Below are 22,549 nucleotides of genomic sequence, written 5' to 3' on the forward strand. Positions count from 1 at the left end.
CCGAGAGGCTCTGGACCCACATAGATATGATATGGTCTTATACTCTAGCAAGATATAGGGCATCCCTTCCAATTGGGTTAGCTGCTGGACATCATGAGCTCACATGATGTATGTAGGTTATCAGAAACTCCCCAATTATGCAAATTTTATGATATGTTTTTAGGTCTATATGGTTCATTTTAAATATGTTATTTTATGTATAGAATTACGTGAGACTACTGAAAATTACTCAAGTATATGCAAATGTACTTTTAAAAATAGATCTTTATGATATTTGATCATGGACTCTAATTATTTTCTCTTCAAAAATTTTACAATATAAGTGATCTCGAAAATCTTATTTCACTATCTTGTGCATGATTCTTTAATTGATTCTGCAGTCCCCCCTTACTTAATTAGCATATTCGACGGACTAACGCATATATTTCTTGAATATCATTTTCACAAGAGCGTTTATTTAAATTCCTTGAGGTTTCATCTCCGAATAATATTATTAAAATCAATCGTCATTGAATCTTGAAACATTCTTTAAATTAATAAATATTAATGTATCGGTTACATAATACATTTTACAAAATAATAATGTGTTGTCTTCTCGAACTGCACCCAAAAATTGTGAAGAGTTTTAGATGCGATAAATGTTTTATTATGTGTAACTAGTTCTAGATGTACTATATTCTCTTTAATTCATCATCAACATTGTTTTTCCCGATGATATCTACAATTTCTTAACTTTGCTCTGAACATGTATCATTTTCACTCAAATTGCGGTTACCGAGATTATGACATCAATTTTACAGTAGTAATTCAAATGATTAATTATGACCTCAAATTCATGAATGTGGTTTTAAAAAGAGGGTACATTTAATTCCTTGAGATTTTATTTGCGAACAATGTAATTGAAGTCAACTGTTATTAAATCTCCAAACACTCTTTAAGTTAATAGATTTTAATTTGTCAATTAAATAATATATCTATAAAATAATAATTGATAAAAACTGAATCCAATTGCACAATTAGAATTGAATTATAGAAGAAGAATTAATCTCAATTTCATATTGATCAGTCCCTTTACATTGTATTACTCTCTACATACATATACATGTACTAAGTGACTTATTTACAAGAAAATCATCTTCTAGATTCTTCTCAATATCCTAACTAACTATCATATCAACTTAACTAATTATCACATGTAAACTAATTAAGTTAATTATTTACAATCTCTTTGTTATAATCTCTAATAATAATGTATTATCTTCTCGAACTACACCTAAAAATTGTGAAGAACTCCAGACGCGATGAGTATTTCATTATGTGTAACTAGTTCCAGATGTACTATATTGTCTTTAACTTTATCATCAACGTTATTTTCTCTGATGGTATCCACAATTTCTTCTAAGCTCCGGACCTTTGAACATATAACATTTTCACTAAAATTGCAGTACTCGAGATTAGTGACATCTATTTTACCAGTAATCCAAATTATTAATCAGAACCTCAAATTCATATATGTCGTTTTCACAAGAAAGTTCATTTAAATTCCTTGAAGTTTCATCCCCAAACAATGTAATTAAAATCAATGTTCATTGAATCTCTAAACACTATTTAAATTAACAAATATTAATTTATCGATTAAGTAATACATCTATAAAATAAAAATATCTAATGCTCCCAACAATATTAATTTTAAAAAAGTTTTACTGTATTAAGAAAATTTTAATTAATAGTAGCAATAAATACAATTTTTTTTTTAATGTTTTAGTTTAGGGTATTTTGTTTCTTCCAAGTGTGCTACTGGGTTTAATAGGGCGCTGCTCACAATTATACTAACACTTCACCTCGTCTTCATCAGATCTGCTGGTCTCTTTTTAGGTATGTATCTTTTCATCTTTGTTTGCTCATTGCTTTTGATTCTTCGTTTAATTTTGCCTCTTCAGATCTATATATGTTTTCGAATTTGAGCGTACTGAATTCGGGGTTTTATGGTTTTTGGGTGAATTGATGAGGCGTTTTAATGGAGGTCAGAGGTAGGGCTGGAAGTAGAGTAGAGTTTACAATTCGATATGACTAAGTTATTAATTTAGAACTCACTAACTTAAATGAATTAGAATATTTTGAATCGATAAGTTTACAATTTGATAATATATTGGAAGTTCATGTATTCCTAGATTTCAAGTTAATATGTATAATAATAACTTGGTCTATAATCGAAACTGTGGATCCGGCCATGCTCATTGTGTGATAGTTGGTTTAGTTTACGATGTTTAAGGGTGGACTCACCCTTGGCGAAGTTGCTGAAAAATTATTTTGTATATAAAGGTCAAATGTTGGTCTAATAAATCGATATAAAAGTATTGATACCTCTTGACATAAGTTAAAGGTTTAGTCTAGTGGTTACTGGACTATGAAAATTTCTTAAAGTCGGGTAGTCTTAGCCTTTATGGCCTCGTAGTAATTTCTCTTACGAACAAAATTTACTACAACCATAAACCATTGACACCCCTTCGTGAAAATTGTAGTAGGCGATGTCGACCAAGGGTATTGTGATTCTTGTGAACAGAGTTTGTCAATTGCATTGAGATCAGCAAAAAGACAATCAACTGTTGTTTGAGATACTTTTATTAGGTTGCTTGCTATTTCTAGTTATGGAAAGTTTGGAATCCAGTAGACATTTCGTGACATGGAGAATGTATTGGACTCTTAATCTAGAACATCGAGTTTGAAACACCATTTAGATACAATGCATACAACTTATTGAGAAAAGATGTCAATGGTCATATTTAGGCATAATTATGCTTTCACTCTTGTAGAACATGAAAGCATTGGAACATTCATTCATATCTAAATTCAACAGGGAGACACATATTTGTTGTTACGAGTTTTAGATTATTTGTTGTAGGGACAATGTAGTTTAAACTGTTTTGTTATCATTTTTCTGCTGTATTTTTGCGGGGGAAACACTTCCATTGTAATTTTATGATCAAGCTACTTGGGTCAATTTCATGACTTGTTCCTTTTTTTGTTGGTTTTAGATGGCATTGGTTGTTATCTGTGGTCAGCCATGTAGCGGGAAATCAACAGCTGCAGCTTGTTTATCTGAAGCACTTAGACAAACGGAACCAGAACCATCTGTTAGAACTATAGATGAAACTTCATTTCATCTTAGTCGCAACCAAAGCTATGCGAACATGACCGAGGAAAAGAATTTAAGAGGTGTATTGAGGTCTGAAGTTGACAGATCTTTGTCAAAGGACAGTATAGTTATAGTGGATTCTCTTAATAGCATCAAGGGCTATAGATACGAGTTATGGTGTTTGGCTAGAGCAGCAGGGATTAGATATTGTGTTGTCCATTGTGACGTTGATGAGCAATCTTGTAGAACATGGAACGTCGAACGTTGTGAGAGAGGAGAACCGTCTTACGATGATAATATATTTGAAGATCTTGTAAGAAGGTTTGAAAGGCCAGATAGCAAAAATAGATGGGATTCTCCATTATTCGAGTTATGGCCAGCTAAAGAAGGAATTGATAAATCATCTACAGCTATGGTTGATGCTGTTACCTATCTTACGAAAAAAGTAGACTCGAAAACGAGAGATGTTAAGATCCTACAGCCGACCATCGCGACACAGACTGCACGTGGTTCTGAGGCCAATTCTTTATATGAGATGGACAGGGCGACGCAAGAAATTACAAATGCTATCGTGGAAGCACAGTCCCGCGCTCTTGGGGGTCCTCTCAATGGTGTGTCTCTTGGTCCAGGAATACCAACTATAGATATTTCGAGATCTGTCAGCCTGCCAGAGCTCCGTAGGCTACGACGAACTTTCATCAAACTTGCTGGACAGACGAGCTTGAGCGGGCCACCTCCGCCTTCAGATGCTGATAGTGCAAAAAGGATGTTTGTTGATTACTTAAACAGAGAACTAGGAAGTGGTTGAAAAATTATGTTACAATGAAGGTACACATGGAGGTTTGATAGTTTTGACGGGTATAAATGGGCTACGTGAGTAACTATAAGGGCATTTTTGGACCAAACTGCGATGGTGGTTACGTGTAATCCTACTTTTTTTTTCAATAATCAAGGGAAATTATATTGGCCTTTCTTAGAGAAGGGCTGATTTGCAAGCAGGATTGATCAATCTTGACTTACTGTAAAATTACATGATTTTTATGCTATAAAGAATGTTTGTAGTGTATAATTTAACATGTTATACTATTTTTTTCCAGAATATTTATCTAAGCGTAATCCTTTATAATCAGGGAAACTTACATAAATGTGCTATAATAAAAAAAAAATATTTACCACTTATAGCAGTAACATTTTTTTTTTCACTTGATCGCTTTTAATTCATTTATAATAAAATTTTAATACATATTACAAAAAACAATTCATTATTCACATATAATACAAGTTTTAATGATGGATAATACATTTATCACACATTTTAATACACTTATAATACAATGTGATCATTTTTTAACAAACAAACACAATATATTTCAAAAACGATTATAATTCAAATATATTGCATAAATAATTCACTTTTAATACATATTACAGATTTATCACAGTATTGCTATAAATGATAATAAACAAAAAATATCTCTAAAATCAATAATTATTTTTTAAAATGTATTAATTTATGTAATTTTTCCTTATAATTACCTGTAGTTAGATGTTAAGTTTATTTGAAGATATTTGTCGTATATTTGATTAGTTTCGAGCAGATGCCACACACAAATTACAGGATTAGAAGTTTGAAGTTTCTGTTTGGATATATAATTTGAATTTGTTAAGAGCTCTATCTATATATTTTATAAAGAAAAAAATATTTTCTTAGCCAAACTGCTTTAACTTTCTAAAATAAATAAATAGATACAGATATATGTAAAAAAATAATAAAACACTTTAGGCGTAATGATGGATACATTGACCACAACTTGAATTAAAAAAATATAAATCCAACATTAACATTTTAATTAATTCAAATTTCTGTTATTATTTTTTGCCTCAATATTTAACCTTCTAAAATCATATTTTTAATATTTTATACTTACAATATGAGAAATTAGACTTTTAGAATAATATCAATACAATGTCAAATTAAAATAAATGCTCTTTGTGATCCCCATTTTGTTTTTCTTCCTCTTTCAACGCTTGCTCCTTTTTCTTGATTCAGATAAATTATCTTATTTTTTTTCTCCGAAAATCGATAAATATTTTGAGATAAATAGCTTTCGGATAAAAATCCAGAAAAATTGATTCTTCCCAATGAAAATAGTGAATTTTGCATGGTAATATATTTCTCTTTTACTTTCATATATGTTCAACATTTTCATGACCTATCTTGAATCTCCAGCTTCAAAAAAAGCATTTCAGATTTTATATATATATAGATATTTTGGCTGAAAATTGGTGACTATATTTTTCTTTTGTAATTATGGTGCCCGGACAAACAAATTATCTGCACCTCGACTAATTTAACGAATTCCAGATGAAAAATTGGTGATAAGAGGAGTATAATATGGGGCTTTGAATGAAAATGAATCAACAGATTCATGAAAAAAAATATGAACAATCTCATTAAAAAGGATTTTTTTATATTAAAGCATATATATGATTTAGGTGAAATTTTTTCTAACAGCATAATGTCATAAATTATTGGATGAATCATGAAAAAATATATTCAGGTCTTCTCCAGATATTTACTTTTCTGTTTTAATTTGTTTCTTTTTTCTTAAAGAGATATTATATATGTCATAATTTAGGGCGGGCTACTATTTTGATGCGAGAAGCAGTCAGCACAGGTATCAGTTAACTCTATGCATCAATAGAATGTGTTGATGTGTTTGGTTATGACTCGCATTTTTTGCATCTCTATTTGAACTCTTGGCTCCGTCACTATCCACATCAAAAAAACGAGTTATTTGAAGTGTTTCTATTATGATTTGTAGATCCTGATTTTTCTTTGATTCAGGGCGGGCTACTCTTTTAATGCGAGTAGCATAGGTACCAGTTAACTCTGAGCATCAATGGAATGTTTGATGTGTTTGGTTATGACTCGCATTTTTTGCATCTCTATTTGAATTCTTGGCTCCATCGCTATCCACATCAAAAACTAGTTATTTGAAGTGTTTCTATTATGATTTCTGTAATTCAGGGCGGGCTACTATTTTGATGCGAGCAACACAGGAACGAGTTAACTCTGAGCATTACTAGCCTCTGAAAATTCGGAGGGTAGACATGACGAAGAGAAGTTGGAAGGAATCAATGAAGGCATTTGGGAGTCATATTGATCCTGAGAAGGAAGAACAGTGGAAATGGATGAAAATAGGTAATTATTCGATTCCAGAACAACCTCGACCCTTTGAATGTTATTGGAGGTTGTGGGATAACGCGTTAGAGGCAAAAAGAAGGCAATATAAAGCGAGTGTTCGAGCACAAATTTACCCCCAACGTGGTGGATTTATGTGGTATACAGAATGCCAATTGGTTCGCAGTAAGTTGCTGATACATCCTGTCAACAAGTGCTTAATGGTGGCAAAAAACTTAATGTTAACTTGAAAAGTTCACATTCAAGTTTTATATCATATGTTCATACCATAGAGGTGGATTTTGAATATATATATTTTGTAGCTTCAACTGAACTCATTGCTTTCAGCTCGAATTGTGTAAACATAAGCAAAAAGAGTAAAAAAAAAAAGCATGCCATATAATATGATTACACTCCTTTTGAACCCACCGATTCTAAATCCTAGATTCACCTTTGTGTATAATGGTGGCAAACCTTAAGAACTCTGTTTGGTTTTGCTGTTATCTATTGTTTGATAATGTATGCGTGTGACATGTATTGTCTTATCGAGAACATGTTATGTTGATTTAACTGATTTGTATATCCTTGATTCACCTCTGTGTTCTAATGGTATCAGACCTTAGCTGCCTGTTTGATTTTGTTGTTTTCCCTCGTTTGATAATGTATTCGTTCTGAACTGTGTGCATTGTATTGCATTGTCTGGTTGATACAAAGTTTGGTTAGATTGTATTGTTTTCTGTCGTTTAACAAGATTTTCTTGTTTTGTATGATTGTATAATAACTTGTACACACTTTACATTCCAACTTGTATCATCATGTAATCATAATAATAGAATGCACATTGAGATTATGTGACTTCAATAGTTTCTTGCACATGTTAAGCTACCTTTGTTGCTCAGACTCTTTTAAAATATCGTCACGTGCGTGCCAGATCCTCCAAAAGTAGTGTATCGGACACGGATGCTGCATCATTTTTGGAGAGTCGGAGCAACATAACCTTTTATGCTTTTTGTTGTTTTTGGAGAGAGTCCGAGCAACGGTAAGAGAATTTCTAAATTGAAGAGTTTTGTTTGTTATTGCAGAAATTGAGAATAAAGTAAAAAGGATTGCAAAGCTAATCAAGAAAATAAATCAAGGTAGTAGAGAAGGGAACTTGAGAAGAAGATCAGAATTGCTTCAACTTGTTGATGAATTCCACAAACAGTACAAGTCCCTCTATTCGGTGTACGATAATCTCAGAGGGGAAGTAAAGAACAAACTTAATGAAGAACACGAGGATGATTTATCGTCTCAATCTTCTTCATCATGTTCGAATTCAGAATCATATTTTAGCCCCGAGGAATTGACCGCGAAAAGTAGTTCATCTTGCTCCTATTATGAGCCTCTTGATGAGTATGCTATTTTGAAGGACAAAGTTATAACTTCAAATATTGAAGTGAAGGGGGGAAGTGTCGAAAGTTATGATATGGAGAATTTTGAGACACCGATGTCTTATAGCCGAGGGTCTGAGTCAGGGGAATTCTTCAAAGACTTGAGGATTCAAGGTGAAGAGAAGTTTATAGATGAATCTGAATGGTTCCAAGAGAGAGTAAAAGAAAAAGAAGACGAAATCTTGTATCTCACCGATGATTTTGAGCTTCGAGAGAAGGAGAGATTGTCTCAAATGAAGGGGTTAGAGGATCAAATTGCTAGCATGAAGGTTGAATTATATAACTTATGTGTTCAAAAGAGAGAAGTTGAAGAGCAACTCGAGTGCAAGTCGAATGAACTTAAGCAAATGGAAGATAGTAACTCGAGACTGCAATCTCGTGTGTTAGCACTAGAAGCAACCTTCACAGAAGTTGATGAAAATCTACTGAACTCAACATCTAGAATAGATGATCTTATGGCAAAATCACACGTTCTTCAGCAAGAAGTGGATCGTTTAAACACTGAAAAGCATGAATTGGAACAAAAGTTGTTAAATGAAACCAAGAAAGGATCAGAACAAGTCAAGGACTTAGAAGACAAAGCACATTCTTCAGAACTACTACAGCACGTAAATGGTCCACTGCAGCAAGAAGTGGACCGTGTACGTGTTCAAAGGAATGACTTACAACTAGAAACCAACAAAGGATCGAAACAAGTTAAGGACTTAGATTTTTCAGAACTACAGAAATCTGATTTGGAGCTGTCACTTGAAAAGAAGTCTCACGAGGCATCTGACCGAGTTAAGGATTTAACAGAAAGGACTACTTATCTGCAACATGAGTTGGAAGCCTTAAGAAAACAGAATTGTGAACTAGAGTTGTCGCTCCAAGAAAAAACTCAAGAACTATCAGAATGTCATCTTCAGATAGAAAACCTAAAAGGGGAACTAACAAGCACTACTTCATCCGAAAAGGGGCTAACAAAAGCAACGGAGGGCTTAAAATCGGAGGTGAACTCACTCATGGATGCAAAATGTGACATGGAAGAGAAGATAATGGATATGAATCAAGAAGCTTATCATTCAGAGTTACAAAAAGAAAAGCTGACTGATAAGATCATGGAATTGGAAACAAAACTATTAGGAAAAGAAGCAGAGGTGGGAATTCTTCAAAAGAAGCACGAGGTTTACATGAACGATATGTCGGCTCAAGGTTCAACATTGACAGACCGAATCAACAATATTCAAAAGCAGATGCAAACCGCGGAAACTGAAAAATCAAGATTTCAGTCTCAGCTTGAGAAGGAAAAACATGAATTTTCCCAAAGCCTTATGCAGATGGAAAAGAAAAATACCGAATTGACTATCAAGATCGCGGAGCAGGAGAAAACATTAAAAGGGATGCAAGATGTTGTAAACAAGTCAAAAGGGGAACATAAGCAAATGGAAATCAAGTTAGAGGATTCCAAATTAAATTTTCACAATGCTGAAAGAAAACTAGGAGAAATGACGGAGGAACTACGCAAGTCATTTGAAGACAGTTTACGAATCTTGAGCAGAAGGATCCGCGTGGCAGAACAAATGCATATCGAGAACAAGGAGTGGTACCAAAAAACCAGAAACTCATACGTGAAAGAGAACAAAGATCTAAAAGAGAAAAATGCAAGAAATGAAATGGGGTTGAGGGGAATTAAGGATATATCGTTGACAGCTAGCGATATGTTAGGTTCACTAGACACTGTGGCACTCAAGTTTGAGGAATGCACTGCTCATTTCTTGAATCGAATATCAAAAAATTCATGCGAGCTGCAATTTGTAAAAGATTGGGTGATGAGGAAAAATAAAGTGATGGCACACGTGAAAGATGACTTTGATTGTTTACTTGCACAATGTGATGACAAAGAATCTGAGATATTGAAGTACAGAGAGAAAGTTTGGAAGTCAGAGAACAAAGTTAGGGAACTAGAGAAGATGATCAAGGACAGAGAGGAATCAATGTTGTCTCTCAAGGAGGAAAAACGAGAGGCGATTAGGCAATTATGTGTATGGATTGATTATCATCGTAGTCGGTCTGATTACTATAAGAGGATCTTGATAGCTGAATTTGGCCGGAGGAGCGCTCCCTAGGAATGTTTTTTCCTCAAGAGCTATCAGTAACTTCTTTAGTCATAGTTACATGAGGAGATATATGAGCTTGTGTCCTTTTTTTCTTCTTTATACATCTGGTATCCGAAATCTACTGAGTTCAAATTTGCGCTAGCCAACTAAAGGATGGGAAGGCTCTTCCTGCCAAGAGTTTCACTAGTTTCTTCAGTTATAAGTAACATCTTCTTCTAGTCAATCGTTCAGCGTTGGCGCCACTCAAGGGGGAAATGTGCTTCTTACCATGAGTTTCTTCATTCTGACTAAACTAGAGAAGGTTGGAACCGCCATTTGCACAGCCCTCGTGACGGGAACTTGCTTAGATCAAGCCAAGAAGCTGATGTACAAGGTTAACAATCTTCCTGAGAATTGTAAGCCATTTTGTTTTATGTACTCAATAGGCTTGTTCTTGTTAGAAATTAGTATGATTGTATACTGAATAAAAAAGTGTATGAGGCACAAAATTAGTCAAGACACTTAAATAATTTTGGTGACAAAGCTAGACTTTGCATTGTATATTTGGATTTGAGAATCAACTAAATCTCTTGTTGGAGAAAAGAGATTATGTTAAAGAATTCCATATGCAAGAACTGATGTTTTCTAAATATAACTTTATTTCTTCTCTTTTGTGGTGAGTTTTCTAATTTAATAGCTAAGATTGGATTTGGAACAAGTTTGAGGTTTTACGGTTTATTGAGGCTAATGAGAATAATTAAAGGAAATGACATATTTTAAGTAGGAACTCATCTAAGTAGTGAGCAACTTGAGATATGCTTCAAATGTTTAGGTGCTCAATTAGAACAACCTGTTGTTTGTTTGTCTAAAATAAAATTTAATTGAACAAGTTTATGGATTGTCTGTGTATTCCACCAAAAAAAATAAAAACAAAGATGAATCGGAAAATTACCTGATAAAAGTAAATAAATATATGCGCAATATTTACCTAAAAAGGAAAAGTTAAGCAACAAAGCAAATTTATACTATTTAATCACTTATCATAGCTATAGTTTGTTATAATTATCACTAGCGGCAACCATTATACATTAATTATATGGGCTGATTTCGAGTTTGTATAATTAGTCATGTTTGTATATGTATAATTTGTCCGAATATACAAATATATATATGTATAATATACAATTATTTAACTTATATACATATATAGTTCACCTCTCTCCCACTCTCTGCGCTCTCTCTTTCGCATCTCTAACCCCTCTACCAATCTCGCTTGCATATATATAAATATATATATATAATATACAATTATATACATATATAATTCACCTTTCTCCCACTCTTTGCCCTCTCTCACTCGCCTCTCTCCTCCCTCTCCCGATCTCGCTCGCCTCTCTCCTCCCTATGCCACTCTCGTTTTCCATATATACAAATACATATGTATAATATGCAATTATCTACAGATATACATATACAACTCACCTTTCTCCCACTTTTCCCCCCTCTCTCGTCTCTATCCTCCATATAACATGTAATTACGAATTATAATTATCAAACTATAGCTATGGAGAGTAATTGGGCTATTTTAAGCGGCTATATGTAAAAGTTTCCCTTTGAAAAATTATAATATATAGTTTGAATTTAGGTTTTATTTCTTTCGCTCGGTATCTATTCCCTTGAAGTTATATCGAGTCGCTTCGTACCCGTGTATAAATTCATGTTGTATCTGTGTGTTATGATACTGAACCAACGTAATAGATACATAGTGAAAACCTACACTGTATCATAACTTTTTTTTAAAGTAAACTATTGCTACGTCCAATAATTGAGATAATGCACAAGTACCCTCTCAACCTATGCTTGAAATCTCAGAGACACACTTATACTATACTAAGGTCCTATTACCCCCTGAATTTATTTTATTAATAATTTTCTACCCCTTTTCGGCCCACCTGACACTATCATGTGGACCCAACGTTGTTTGACTTTTTTTTTTGAAGTTAGTGTCATGTAGGCCGAAAAGGGTTAGAAAATTACTAAAAAAATAAGTTCACGGGGTAATAGGATCTTAGTATAGTATAAGTGTGTTTCTGGAATTTTGGGCATAAGTTGAGAAGATAATTGTGCATTTTCTTTCCAATAATTAGTCAAACTATGTGTATGATCAATAATTAGGGCTTAAATTATGTTATTTATGAAATTTTCTCTTTATTAAATTTAAGAAATAACAAAGATAATAGAAATAATAAGGTTCTATAACGATAATTTTAATAATTGCGCTCCATAGCTATAGTTCTATTTGCTATGGAGTTTGCATTTTGTGTATTTCGATTGTGAATACATAAACAAGGAAAATCTATACAAATTATGTATATTTATACATTTGGGAGTTTTTTAGAATTTTGTTGTATATTTCTCTAGTCAATATACAAACATGGTAATGTATTGTGATTCTTTTTATAAAGCGTATACAAATAGTTAGGTTAACCATATACAAATTCTAAATTTATACAATCAGTAACCGAATTATACAAATTCTGAATTTATATAATCAGAAACTGAATTAAACAAATTTTGAATTTATACAATCAGAAAATCGAATAGCAAAATTTTGTGAAACTATAACTACAAAACTATAGCTATATTATATAATATACTCTAAGTGATTGTCATTCGCTTAATTTTCCCTTTTTTGGGACAAATTACAAAAATACACACCTTTTATTTCACTTATTTCCACTATTTCTATTACTTTTTAAAATCTCCAAATTCACTTAAGCATATTAACGTATCCGAGCCAGTATTTAACGCATTCGAACTACATATTATGTATTCAAACTAGTTTTTAATGTATCCGAGCTACTATTTAATGTATCTAAGCTATATATTATGTATCTGAGCTACATATTAATATATTCGAGACAATATTTAATGTATCCGAGCTTCAATTATTGTATTTGTTTTTTTTAATTTTTAAGAGATTAATATATTTAAAAACTTATTAGGAATAGATTGTAATTTCATATTAAAACTATGATATTCATGTAATTTATATATTTTTTTTCTTAAGGCACTTGGGCCATCTTTAATTGAGTAGATTAGACCAACTATGAATTGGTTCACAGTAGTCCAGCAAGCCCATATTCAACTCCTCTCACTCTATCATTTACTTATGGTTGAGCCTTCATTTCTCTTTTCAACACAGAAGAAGCCATTGATGCAAAAATGCTGAACTGTTTACACCCTGTTTGGAAGAACCCCATCATTCTTGCTTCCTCTGCTTCACCATTTTTCCACAATTTGAGAAATACCAAACAGCTCAACTATGGGGAAAAAACAAGACTTTACAGCAAAAGATCAAGAATTGTGTGTGGGTTTTTGCCAGTTGATCCATGGGCACCAAATGTTGACTCACAGAGTATAGCTTCACAGCTATTTGCTTTTTCTCTGTTCCCTTATGTGGGTTTTTTGTACTTCATCACCAAATCCAAGACTGCCCCAAAGCTTACACTTTTTGGGTTTTATTTCTTGCTTGCTTTTGTGGGTGCCACAAGTAAGTTCCTTCAACATTTTCCTTGTGTATTTATGTTTATATATATTTATTGTTTCTCTTGTTTTATTGTTTTAGAGTATTCATCATATTGTGTCTGTTAGGAAGAACCCCATTATTCTTGGTTCCTATGTTTCTCCATTTTTTCAACTGTTGCCAAACAAATCCTAATTTTAGAAATACTACCAAACAACTCATCTGTGGTGAAAGTAAACTTTATACTCCCTCCATTTTAATTTGTTTGTTTAGTTTTGGCTCAGCACGGATATTATGGAAGTAAAGAAAATTTTGAATCTTGTAGTCTTAAACTAAAAATACGGAGAATGTATTAAAATATGGTTTAATTTTGTAGGTTTAATTTTGTAGTCTCGAGCATGACACGTGGAAAGTTGAAACTAAAGAGTTCCAAAGATACATTCCTTTTGAAACCGACTAAATAGGGAAGTAAGACAAATAAATGGATGAAACAAAGAGAATATCGATAGTTCCATTTTTAATTGATTAACAATTATCTTCATAACCAGCAACCAAATGACCCCTTAAGAGTATTCATCATATTGTGTTTGTTTGGAAGAACCCTATTGTATGCTTTTCCATTTTTCAATTGTTCCCAAACAAATATCAGTTTTAGAAGTACTACCAAACAACTCAACTGTGGTGAAAGTAGAAAACTTTATAGTGAAATGAGCAAGATTTGTGTGGATTTTTGCCTGTTGTTCCATGGGCACCAAATATTGACTCACAGAGCATAGCTTCACAGCTCTTTGCTTTTTTCTCCTCTCCCTTATGTGGGTTTTTTGTACTTGATCACCAAATCGAAAACTGCCCCAAAGCTTACATTTTTGGGGTTCTACATCTTGTTTGCTTTTTGTGTAGTAAGACCTGCCAAGGTTTGGGTAAGGTATGCATACAGTCTACCCTCCCCAGATCCCACTTGTAGAACTATACTAAGTATGTTGTTTCTTGGTTCAAATTCGATGAGAGCAATCATTGAAATATTTGCCTTGCATGGATACTGGGTTCGATGTGATTGACCAATCATGGTTAATGACTGGTTATGCCTTTCATTGATGCTTTAAGATTCTCTGCCTAGAGCTTTGCCTACTTAGATAAAAGAAGTAGTTGTGCGTAAATTTTGTCCACATACTTCTCTGCTTATGTTTTACATATCTACCTCATATTCTTCTTCAAAAAATTACATCTTTATACTGGTAATATCATTTTAAGTTTTAACTCCATTTGATTTGTTTTGACATTGTGTTCTTTCTGTTTCACCTCTTTTGTGCAGTTCCTGCTGGAATTTACGGTAACTTCCTCTCTCAGCAAAGAATCTATTGATTGTGTAAGAGGGTGTTTGGCTTAGCTTGACCAACTTTTAAGTAGTTTTCAGCCCTCAAGAGTGTTTGGATATTTTAAAAACGACTTGAAAAAAGTTAAAAGTAGGTACCCCCGCATTTCATTTTCTTAACTTAAAAGTTACTGAAGTTTGAATTTTTAAAAACTACTTTTAGAAAGCTAAGCCAAATGGGCCCTTCTAACTTTTAACTGTAATTCTAACTGACATGCTTTGGAACAGCGAAGGTGCATTATGGAACTTCCCTGTCCAACGTTGATTGGTTGCATGGAGGAGCTGAGTCACTGCTCACTTTAACCAATTTATTCATTGTGTTGGGGCTAAGGGAAGCTATTAGGAAAGCTGAGAATCCTGAAGAGAGCAAAAACAATGATGTCTCCAGAATTAAAGAAAAGAAGAAGTCATCAATCTAGTTGACATGTACCTATCATCCTTTTGTTGTTTGTATACATCTGAATATCAGCGGTTCAAAGAAAAATGTTGCGTTTTCTTTGCCCGTCTGGTTTCACTAGGTATATGCTGTTACTGGATGCTGCTCTGGACTCTTTTGTCCATTGTATTTTCACTGCAAGCATAGGTTTAACAGTCCCATCCTGATGCATCATTAGAAAAAGATTGTTGTATAGATTGCGTCAATCAATGTTATGAACAGTCAATGAAGCACATAGTTAATCACCATCTTCTCTAGCTCTCATGCATGTGCTTATTGTTTAATCTGTTCAAGTTTATTATTCAAGTAGTCGTAGAAGTCTCTTGTAGTTTGTTCGTCTTCGATATCTGTTACAATTTATTGTTCTTGTACTTCAATTATAGTATTATTTTGTTATTGTTTGAGTTCCCCTTTTTTTCATAATGCTCCATCATGCTGTCTTTAGTATTTTGTGGTGGCTTCTCCGCTTCCGTTATTTCTTTTCCTGAACTACTTTGATATGCTTCTTCTTGAGCCAAGTGTCTATCAGAAACAACCTCTCGACCTTCCAAGGTAGGGGTAAGGTCCACATACACACTACCCTCCCCAGATCCACTTGTGGGATTACACTGAATATGTTGTTATATTCAAAAGGTGAACCTGGACCCTTAGCTGTCTGTAGTTTGATAGAATTTATGAATTTTCAATAGCCTTTTGCAAGAATATGCTTAAATTTCACTCAGCAACTTGGTGTCAATTGGCTGGAAGTTCAGCCGTTGAAAACAGTACACTATTGATACAAATTTAATATCTAGTTTCTAACCTGAGGCTAGTTGCTATTAATTTTTGCAATCATATCCATGTCTATACTAATTCCTAAAGAAGGGATAGTCAAACCTGACAAAGCAACTCGGTGATAATATCCAAACTGTTTGTTAGTCTTTATTGTCATTTTCAAGAATATTAGCTTGGGTTCATGAGAAAAAAATGGGGTTATCAAATGAGAAGCTTGGATCTAGGTCCAAATGATCTAGGGAAATCTCAACCATGTATCAGAGAACTTGTTGTGGAAGTGTTGGCTGAGAATATATGGGCGAGGTCTGATTCTGAATGGTGCAAATGATGAACATTCCAAAACCATACATCTGGCAGCTGCATGAGACTGAGAAGTAGTTCGATTCTGCCATTCAGGGGTTGTAGGAGAGACAAAAGATGGTGAATAGCTGCTACCTATCAGATTATTATCAACATGGGAAATCTGGAAATGTCAATTTTCCTCTGTCAAACCAGAGAATGTTGAAGGCAAAGAGAAAGAACATGCTGTTTCATTCTTGTCCAAGTCATTAGTGTTGCCTCTCAGGTTTGATCTCAAGTTCATCAATACTTGATATGAATATTGCCCTGCTTGATAATCGGCTTGTTTCTTCAATTCTTGTTTCTCTGGCGATGTTGGGTTTATTGCAGAATAAGTAGCTTGATGACAATTATGGAAACCCCTGTATGTGATCTCAAATACAGTTGGAGACTAGGATCATCATCTGACCTTTGCACTTGCTGCTGCCCAACAATTTTGCATGTATGATATGTGCATCTGTGGTAGTTTCTGCAAAACATATATAAACTTGGTATCAGAACATAGAATTCTGTTTCCTAAAATTCCCAGAAAAGTATACTCCTGTCATCTTAATTATGTACTTATAAAGCAGAATGACCAAAAGGAGAACATTTTATATTTGAAGTTGAAATGTGCACATAAGCATGATCGTCTTTAATACATTTCTTTTGGTCTTTGTATTGGGAACAACTTCTCTATTCCACATACATTCTCTGTCATAAGAAAAGATTTTCTGAAGAAGCAATTCTTGATTTTTAGAAGTGGAAGCTACAGAGCTCAAGTAAGCTCTAATCTGTTTAGCGTGTTAATTCCTAGAGTAAGCTCATTGATGAGTGTCTTCTATTCCCATGTTGAAACAACAATCCATTTTAAAAGAAGGAATTGGAAAATAAAAAGGGAGTTATTGTGAAGCATATAAAGGTGGAAGCTGCAATTCGCTTATACCGAGCTCTCCAACAACAGCTTTGTTTAGTAGCTTAACTCTTTCTCCTGACGTGACTCTTTGAGTTTCTTGCTTGAGTTAACTCAAAAAGGTATCTTCTCAAATACCCTTGAAGTTGCATGCACAGTAGGTAAGAGGAGTCTAGCATAACAGATTACAGGAACTTAGATATGATGTGAACCTACTTCACTACCCCGAAAAATGAGCACAATTTTGGATACAGAAAAGGCTCGTCTTTTTTTTTTTTTTGAAGTATGTGTATAGTGGGGGGTGGGGTGCTTAAAGAGATTATTGTTGGAGATGAATACTGAAGCAAAGCTGATAGAAACATTTGAATTTAAAAGGGAAGTATCTGTAGTATAAATCATGAGAAAAGTGAACAAGAAGGCATGTGGATGAAAAGGAAGTGGAGGGGAGTTAGAAAGTTGACTGCTGAATTCTACTTGGACTGGTGTTTGGTCAAAATCTCTTATAAGTAGTGAAAATAATGAGATTGCTAATAAGAAAGTCCAAATATTGAGAGTTGACCATTTCAAAACTTCAGTAGTCTATAAAAGAATATTTTAGCTTACATACAGTAATAGACTCATAGTGTAAAGAAATTTTATACTATCAAATTATTTAGAAATCAATTACAAATAAGTTTTTATATCAAGTGTGAGTTTAAATCCTAAAAATCATTTGACAACTCGAACTATGGTAAATAGAAGTAGGAGGTAATTAATATTAGAATATCGAGTCTTTTATGTGAAATTAAATACACAGTCAAACCTCTCTATAACAACTATCCTTTGGAACAACACTTCATTATAATAGACAAGTTTTACTTTGGAATGATTATTTGTGTTACATTTAGCCTCTATATGACAACATTTTACCTTAAATAACATATACCATTATAACAGGACACTCATTGTAAAATTACCTCTCTATAATAAACAAGGGTCTCATCTTGATGCATTATCAGTGAGAGATTATTGTATAGATTGCATAAATCGATGTCATAATGCAAGAATTGAAGAACTTAGTTAATCACCATCTTCTGTGGCTTCATACTTTTTCTGATGGTTTATCTCATTCTTAAACTATTATATTTACTTGTTAGTCTGTCGGAATTTATTGTTAGGTTCTCCTGACTATCAAAATACCTGCTCCGAACAATTTCATGTAAATGGCGTGCTCTCTTTAATGGTTTAATTGCTAGTAATAGATTTTCTAATTCTGTTGTCCATAAAAAGGGCAACCCGATGTATGTAGCATCCCCTATTCACGAAGGGTTCGGGGAACTCGTGACCTATCGGTCACTAGAGACAACTTTAGTTTACCATTGCATCAGTGTACTGTCTGTTTGCAACAAACCTAAGGGCTAGTCACATCTTAGTGCCTGCAGTTTTTAGATTTAATGCTTTGCGGTTTCATCAATTGTTCTTCGTCTACTAATATGATATAGCAAGGAAAGATAAACTCAACATAGTTTGTCTGTAGTTTATTAAAAATCTTGAATGTTCAATAACCAAGAATATGCTTTAATTTTCACTTAGCAGCTTGATGTCTAATACTGGAAGTTTCAGCCCTTGACACAGTAGACTATTGGTACAAATACGATAGCTAGTTTCTAAATACGTGGCTAATTTGTTGTTAATTTTTACAATAATATCTATACTAATTCCTAAAGGAAGGATCATCGACCTCAATAAAGTAACTTGCTGATAACATCCTAACTGTTTGTCTTTATTGTCCTTTTTCTAGGGTATTATCGTATAGGTTCATGAGAAAAATTTGGGGTTACCAAATGGGAAGTTTGGATCCAGCTCCAAATGGTCAAGTGAAAAATCACCCACAATTGGAGAACTCGTTGTGGAAGTGTTGGCTGAGAATATATCAGTGAGGTCTGATTCCGAATGGTGCAAGTTATGAACCATTCCGTAACCATTCATCTGGCTGCTGGTTGAGACTGAAAAGTAGTTTGATTCAGGGGTAGTAGGAGAGACAAAAGACGGTGAATAGCCGCTACCTATCAGGTTGTCATCGACATGAGAAATCTGGAAATGTCGATTATCGTCTGTCATACCAGAAGAAAATGTTGGAACAAAGGAGAAATGACATGCTGCTGGGTCATTCTCGTCCAAGTCATTAGTATTGACTCTCAGGTTTGCTCTCAAATTCATCAACACTTGATTTGAATATTGCTGCCCTGTTGGATAAACGGCTTGGTTTTCGAATTCTTGTTTCTCTGGCGATGTTGGTTGTGGTGCAGAATAAGTAGCATGATGACAATTATGGGAGCCTCGGTATGTGATATCAAATACAGTCGGATCATCATCTGATCTCTGCACATGTTTTGTTGCCCAACAGTTTTGCATGTGACGATAGGTGCATCTGTAGTAGCTTCTGCAAAACACATGTAAACTTTGTATCAGAACATAGGTTTCTACTCTTCAACTGTTAATCGATCGAGTGAAAAGTTCATTTTTCATTTTTATGAGTTTATGACTTTCATGCAGGTTACTGAAGTTGACTTATTACCTAGGATATTTAGCTCTTAGAATATCCTTCTGTCCGTACTTTCTCCAGCTATATCCATCATCAGTAGGACCTTCAAATCCGCTCTCCGCGCTGACTTTGACTTGTTCAGTCCATGTGGGCTGTGATTTTCTGCAATATCCATCAAGAACCAGGTTAGTTGACCAATCAAAATTAACTACTAAAACTTTCTCCTTTTCATTTTATACAGTAGTATTTGACTTGACACGGATTCCCAAAAAGAGGAGACTTTTTGGCACATAACGGAAGTAGTATCCTTAGATCTTGTGGTTTTAAACATGTCATGACATTTCTATAGCTACAAAAGCAGGTTACTAAAGGTAAAACGAGAAGTTTGAAGTTAGATGAATTTTCTAAATATAGAAAAGCGTCATTTTTAACGGAATTTGATCTTCTACCTCTTCTTTGAAATATTAATGAGCGCATGATGATCTTGGTCACTCCTTTTCTTGTCATCACTCTTAGGACTTCCATCAACGGATGCCGAATACTCGATTGATCCAGTTGATGGTGGTAGATCCGGCGGGGATTGTACTGTTGAGCCACCCCAGTTGAGAATCAACAGAGATTGCTCGTAAGAAGAAAGAATCTTCTGAAGAAGCAATTCTTGATTCTCAAAAGTTGAAGCTGTAGAGTGGAAGTGTTCTCTAAGTTGCTTTGTGTGTTCAATCCCTTGAGTTAGCTCATTGATGAGTGTCTTGTATTCCCAGTTTGATGCACAATCCATTTTGAAAGGGAGAAGTAAAGGGGGAGCTATTCTGAAGTCCAGAAAGGCGTTCAATTGGTGTACGATGTGAACCTACTTACGAATAGAATGTCATCAACGAGCAAGTTACTTCGAAAAACGAACACAAGCTTGGTAAATGGAGTAAGTTTTTTTTTTCTTTTTTAGAATCTTGATGAGTTTTGTGAAATTTGATGGAGAAGTTGAATGAATGAAACATTTGAATTTAAAAGAGAAGGAATTATAGTGAAACAAAAAAGGCATGTGGAAAAAAATGGAGAGTTTGAAAGTTGACTGATGAAAACGAGTAATTCTAACGTGGACTGGTCTTTGGTCATAATAACAAGAAAGTCCAAATGTTGAGTGCTGACCAATTCAAAACTTTAATAGTCTCAATCATCTTCAAATCTTTTCGAGTCTCAGATTTGAATTTCGAGTATAAAATCGTTTTTGTTTAAAATGATATGCGATTTCTGATCAACATTCTTAATTAGACGTCTTTGAGTTTTAGTTTTATGTATGGAATCATATTTACTTTTCAATATAGGATTTCTCTGTTTCAATATGAATTAATTATTCGAGTTTCAAGAAAGACATTGGACAATAATGGGAACTTTAAAAAAAATAAAAATATAAAGTTTATAAAAGAGTTTTAATTTATATATAATTACAGTATAATCTTATTACAAATAACAAAATAATTTAAATATGCTATATAATAATATTATATATATTCTCTTGCCTCAGGCCTCACCAGTCACTCTATTGCATAATAACTGTAGAAACAGATAATAATCCATTGGTTGACCAATTCAGACCTCCCCAACTAATTTTAATATTATATGTGCAAAGATTTTTAATATCGAGCTTATATTCTTTATTTTAATTTTAATAAACTTTATACAATATTTCAGTTAAAAGTATCTCGACTACTAATATATAATGTATAACTAAAGATAATCAGGTAGGTCATAATTGACATATGTTTATCCCCGATTAATATATAAGTAAGGATAATCAGGTAGATCATGATCTATATATCTATCTGACATTTTTTCTTATATTCAATTATTATTTTTTTCGTTTTAATTGTTTGTTTTACTTTTTAATTTTTTTATATGTGTGTGTAAAAAATGCTATAAATTATATTACTTGACAACTTAAAATATTTTTTTTAAAAAAAATAAATAAATATATATATATATATAAAATTAATTCAATAGCTTATAAAAGTTTGATTAATTTATAAAATTAATTTATTTGTGTCACATAACATGGGACTAAACGGAGGCGAAGTCTGAATTTTTGATAAGGGTGTTCAAAATTGAAAGAAATAGACACACGAAGTAGTCGAAGGGGGTTCAACATCCACTATATATACATAAAAAATTATTTTAACCATATAAAAATAACATAATTTTTCACCGAAGGGGGTTCGGATGAACCCCTAATATATGGTGGCTCCGCCATATATTATTTAATTTGGAAAACTACATAAAAAGTATTGTAAATCTCAATAATTAATACCCACTGATTGACTCTTTAAATTCTATGTGTTACCTACATTGAGACAAAAGTAGTAACATATATTATTTAAAAATTAGGTTAAAAGGTACTATAAATTACAATCAGTAACAACTTAAAATAATTAAAAATCATATTAAAATTTGATTGACTCTCTAAATTTTATCTATGTCACATAAAGTGAGACAAAGAGAATAACATATATAGGGCCTGTGCTAACATGGACACTTGTATCGAGTTGAATTTATAAGAATCGACATCAACAAATTGAATTCATCCATGTGTATAACTCGAATTTTGGTTAAAAATATTCTTACTATACCCCCAACTTAAATTACGTCTTTAGATTATCATTGCTAACAAAAAAAAAACATTCTTCAAGTATTTAAAACTTAACAACTTTCATCCAATCTATTAAAAATTGTCAAAAAATTAGTGATTCAACACAAAAACATATTCAATTCATACTATTGTCATAAAAAAAAAACCTACCTATAATTTTAATACCTATTCAAAAAAATTCCAAAAATAAAAATAAAAAATTTAGACCCTTGTTTGCTGT

At 33.2% G+C, this 22,549-nt stretch overlaps 4 protein-coding genes and 1 pseudogene across 5 annotated transcripts; 3 read left to right on the forward strand and 2 right to left on the reverse strand.

Moving 5' to 3' along the window:
• Positions 1–1,627: 1,627 nt before the first annotated feature.
• On the forward strand, positions 1,628–4,235 carry LOC101257985 (protein KTI12 homolog). Its single transcript, XM_010326336.4, has 2 exons — positions 1,628–1,875; positions 3,036–4,235. Exon 2 carries the CDS (start codon positions 3,036–3,038, stop codon positions 3,942–3,944), a length of 909 nt encoding a protein of 302 aa, XP_010324638.1. The 5' UTR covers positions 1,628–1,875; the 3' UTR covers positions 3,945–4,235.
• Positions 4,236–5,123: 888 nt separating this feature from the next.
• Positions 5,124–10,497, forward strand: LOC101262836 (COP1-interactive protein 1-like). Of its 2 annotated transcripts, none has more exons than XM_019215095.3 (3): positions 5,124–5,301; positions 6,168–6,506; positions 7,403–10,497. In XM_019215095.3, the coding sequence occupies exons 2-3, from the start codon at positions 6,251–6,253 to the stop codon at positions 9,853–9,855; spliced, it is 2,709 nt and encodes a 902-aa protein (XP_019070640.1). In that variant the 5' UTR covers positions 5,124–5,301; positions 6,168–6,250; the 3' UTR covers positions 9,856–10,497. The 2 variants fall into 2 exon arrangements, with proteins under 2 accessions (XP_019070640.1, XP_010324678.1); XM_010326376.4 differs by having other exon boundaries at positions 6,168–6,341.
• A 2,390-nt stretch (positions 10,498–12,887) lies between these two features.
• LOC101258284 (uncharacterized) lies at positions 12,888–20,659 on the forward strand. The gene is made up of 3 exons (XM_004244581.5): positions 12,888–13,378; positions 14,664–14,681; positions 14,952–20,659. Exons 1-3 carry the CDS (start codon positions 13,051–13,053, stop codon positions 15,140–15,142), a joined length of 537 nt encoding a protein of 178 aa, XP_004244629.1. The 5' UTR covers positions 12,888–13,050; the 3' UTR covers positions 15,143–20,659.
• On the reverse strand, positions 16,056–17,984 carry LOC138337767 (probable WRKY transcription factor 53; annotated as a pseudogene).
• LOC101258576 (probable WRKY transcription factor 53) lies at positions 18,656–20,659 on the reverse strand. The gene is made up of 3 exons (XM_004244582.5): positions 20,138–20,659; positions 19,722–19,850; positions 18,656–19,586 (listed from the first exon to the last, which is right to left on the reverse strand). Exons 1-3 carry the CDS (start codon positions 20,464–20,466, stop codon positions 18,962–18,964), a joined length of 1,083 nt encoding a protein of 360 aa, XP_004244630.1. The 5' UTR covers positions 20,467–20,659; the 3' UTR covers positions 18,656–18,961.
• Positions 20,660–22,549: the final 1,890 nt, after the last annotated feature.

This window comes from Solanum lycopersicum, chromosome 8 (genome assembly GCF_036512215.1).
Source record: "Solanum lycopersicum chromosome 8, SLM_r2.1".
NCBI lineage: Eukaryota > Viridiplantae > Streptophyta > Magnoliopsida > Solanales > Solanaceae > Solanum > Solanum lycopersicum.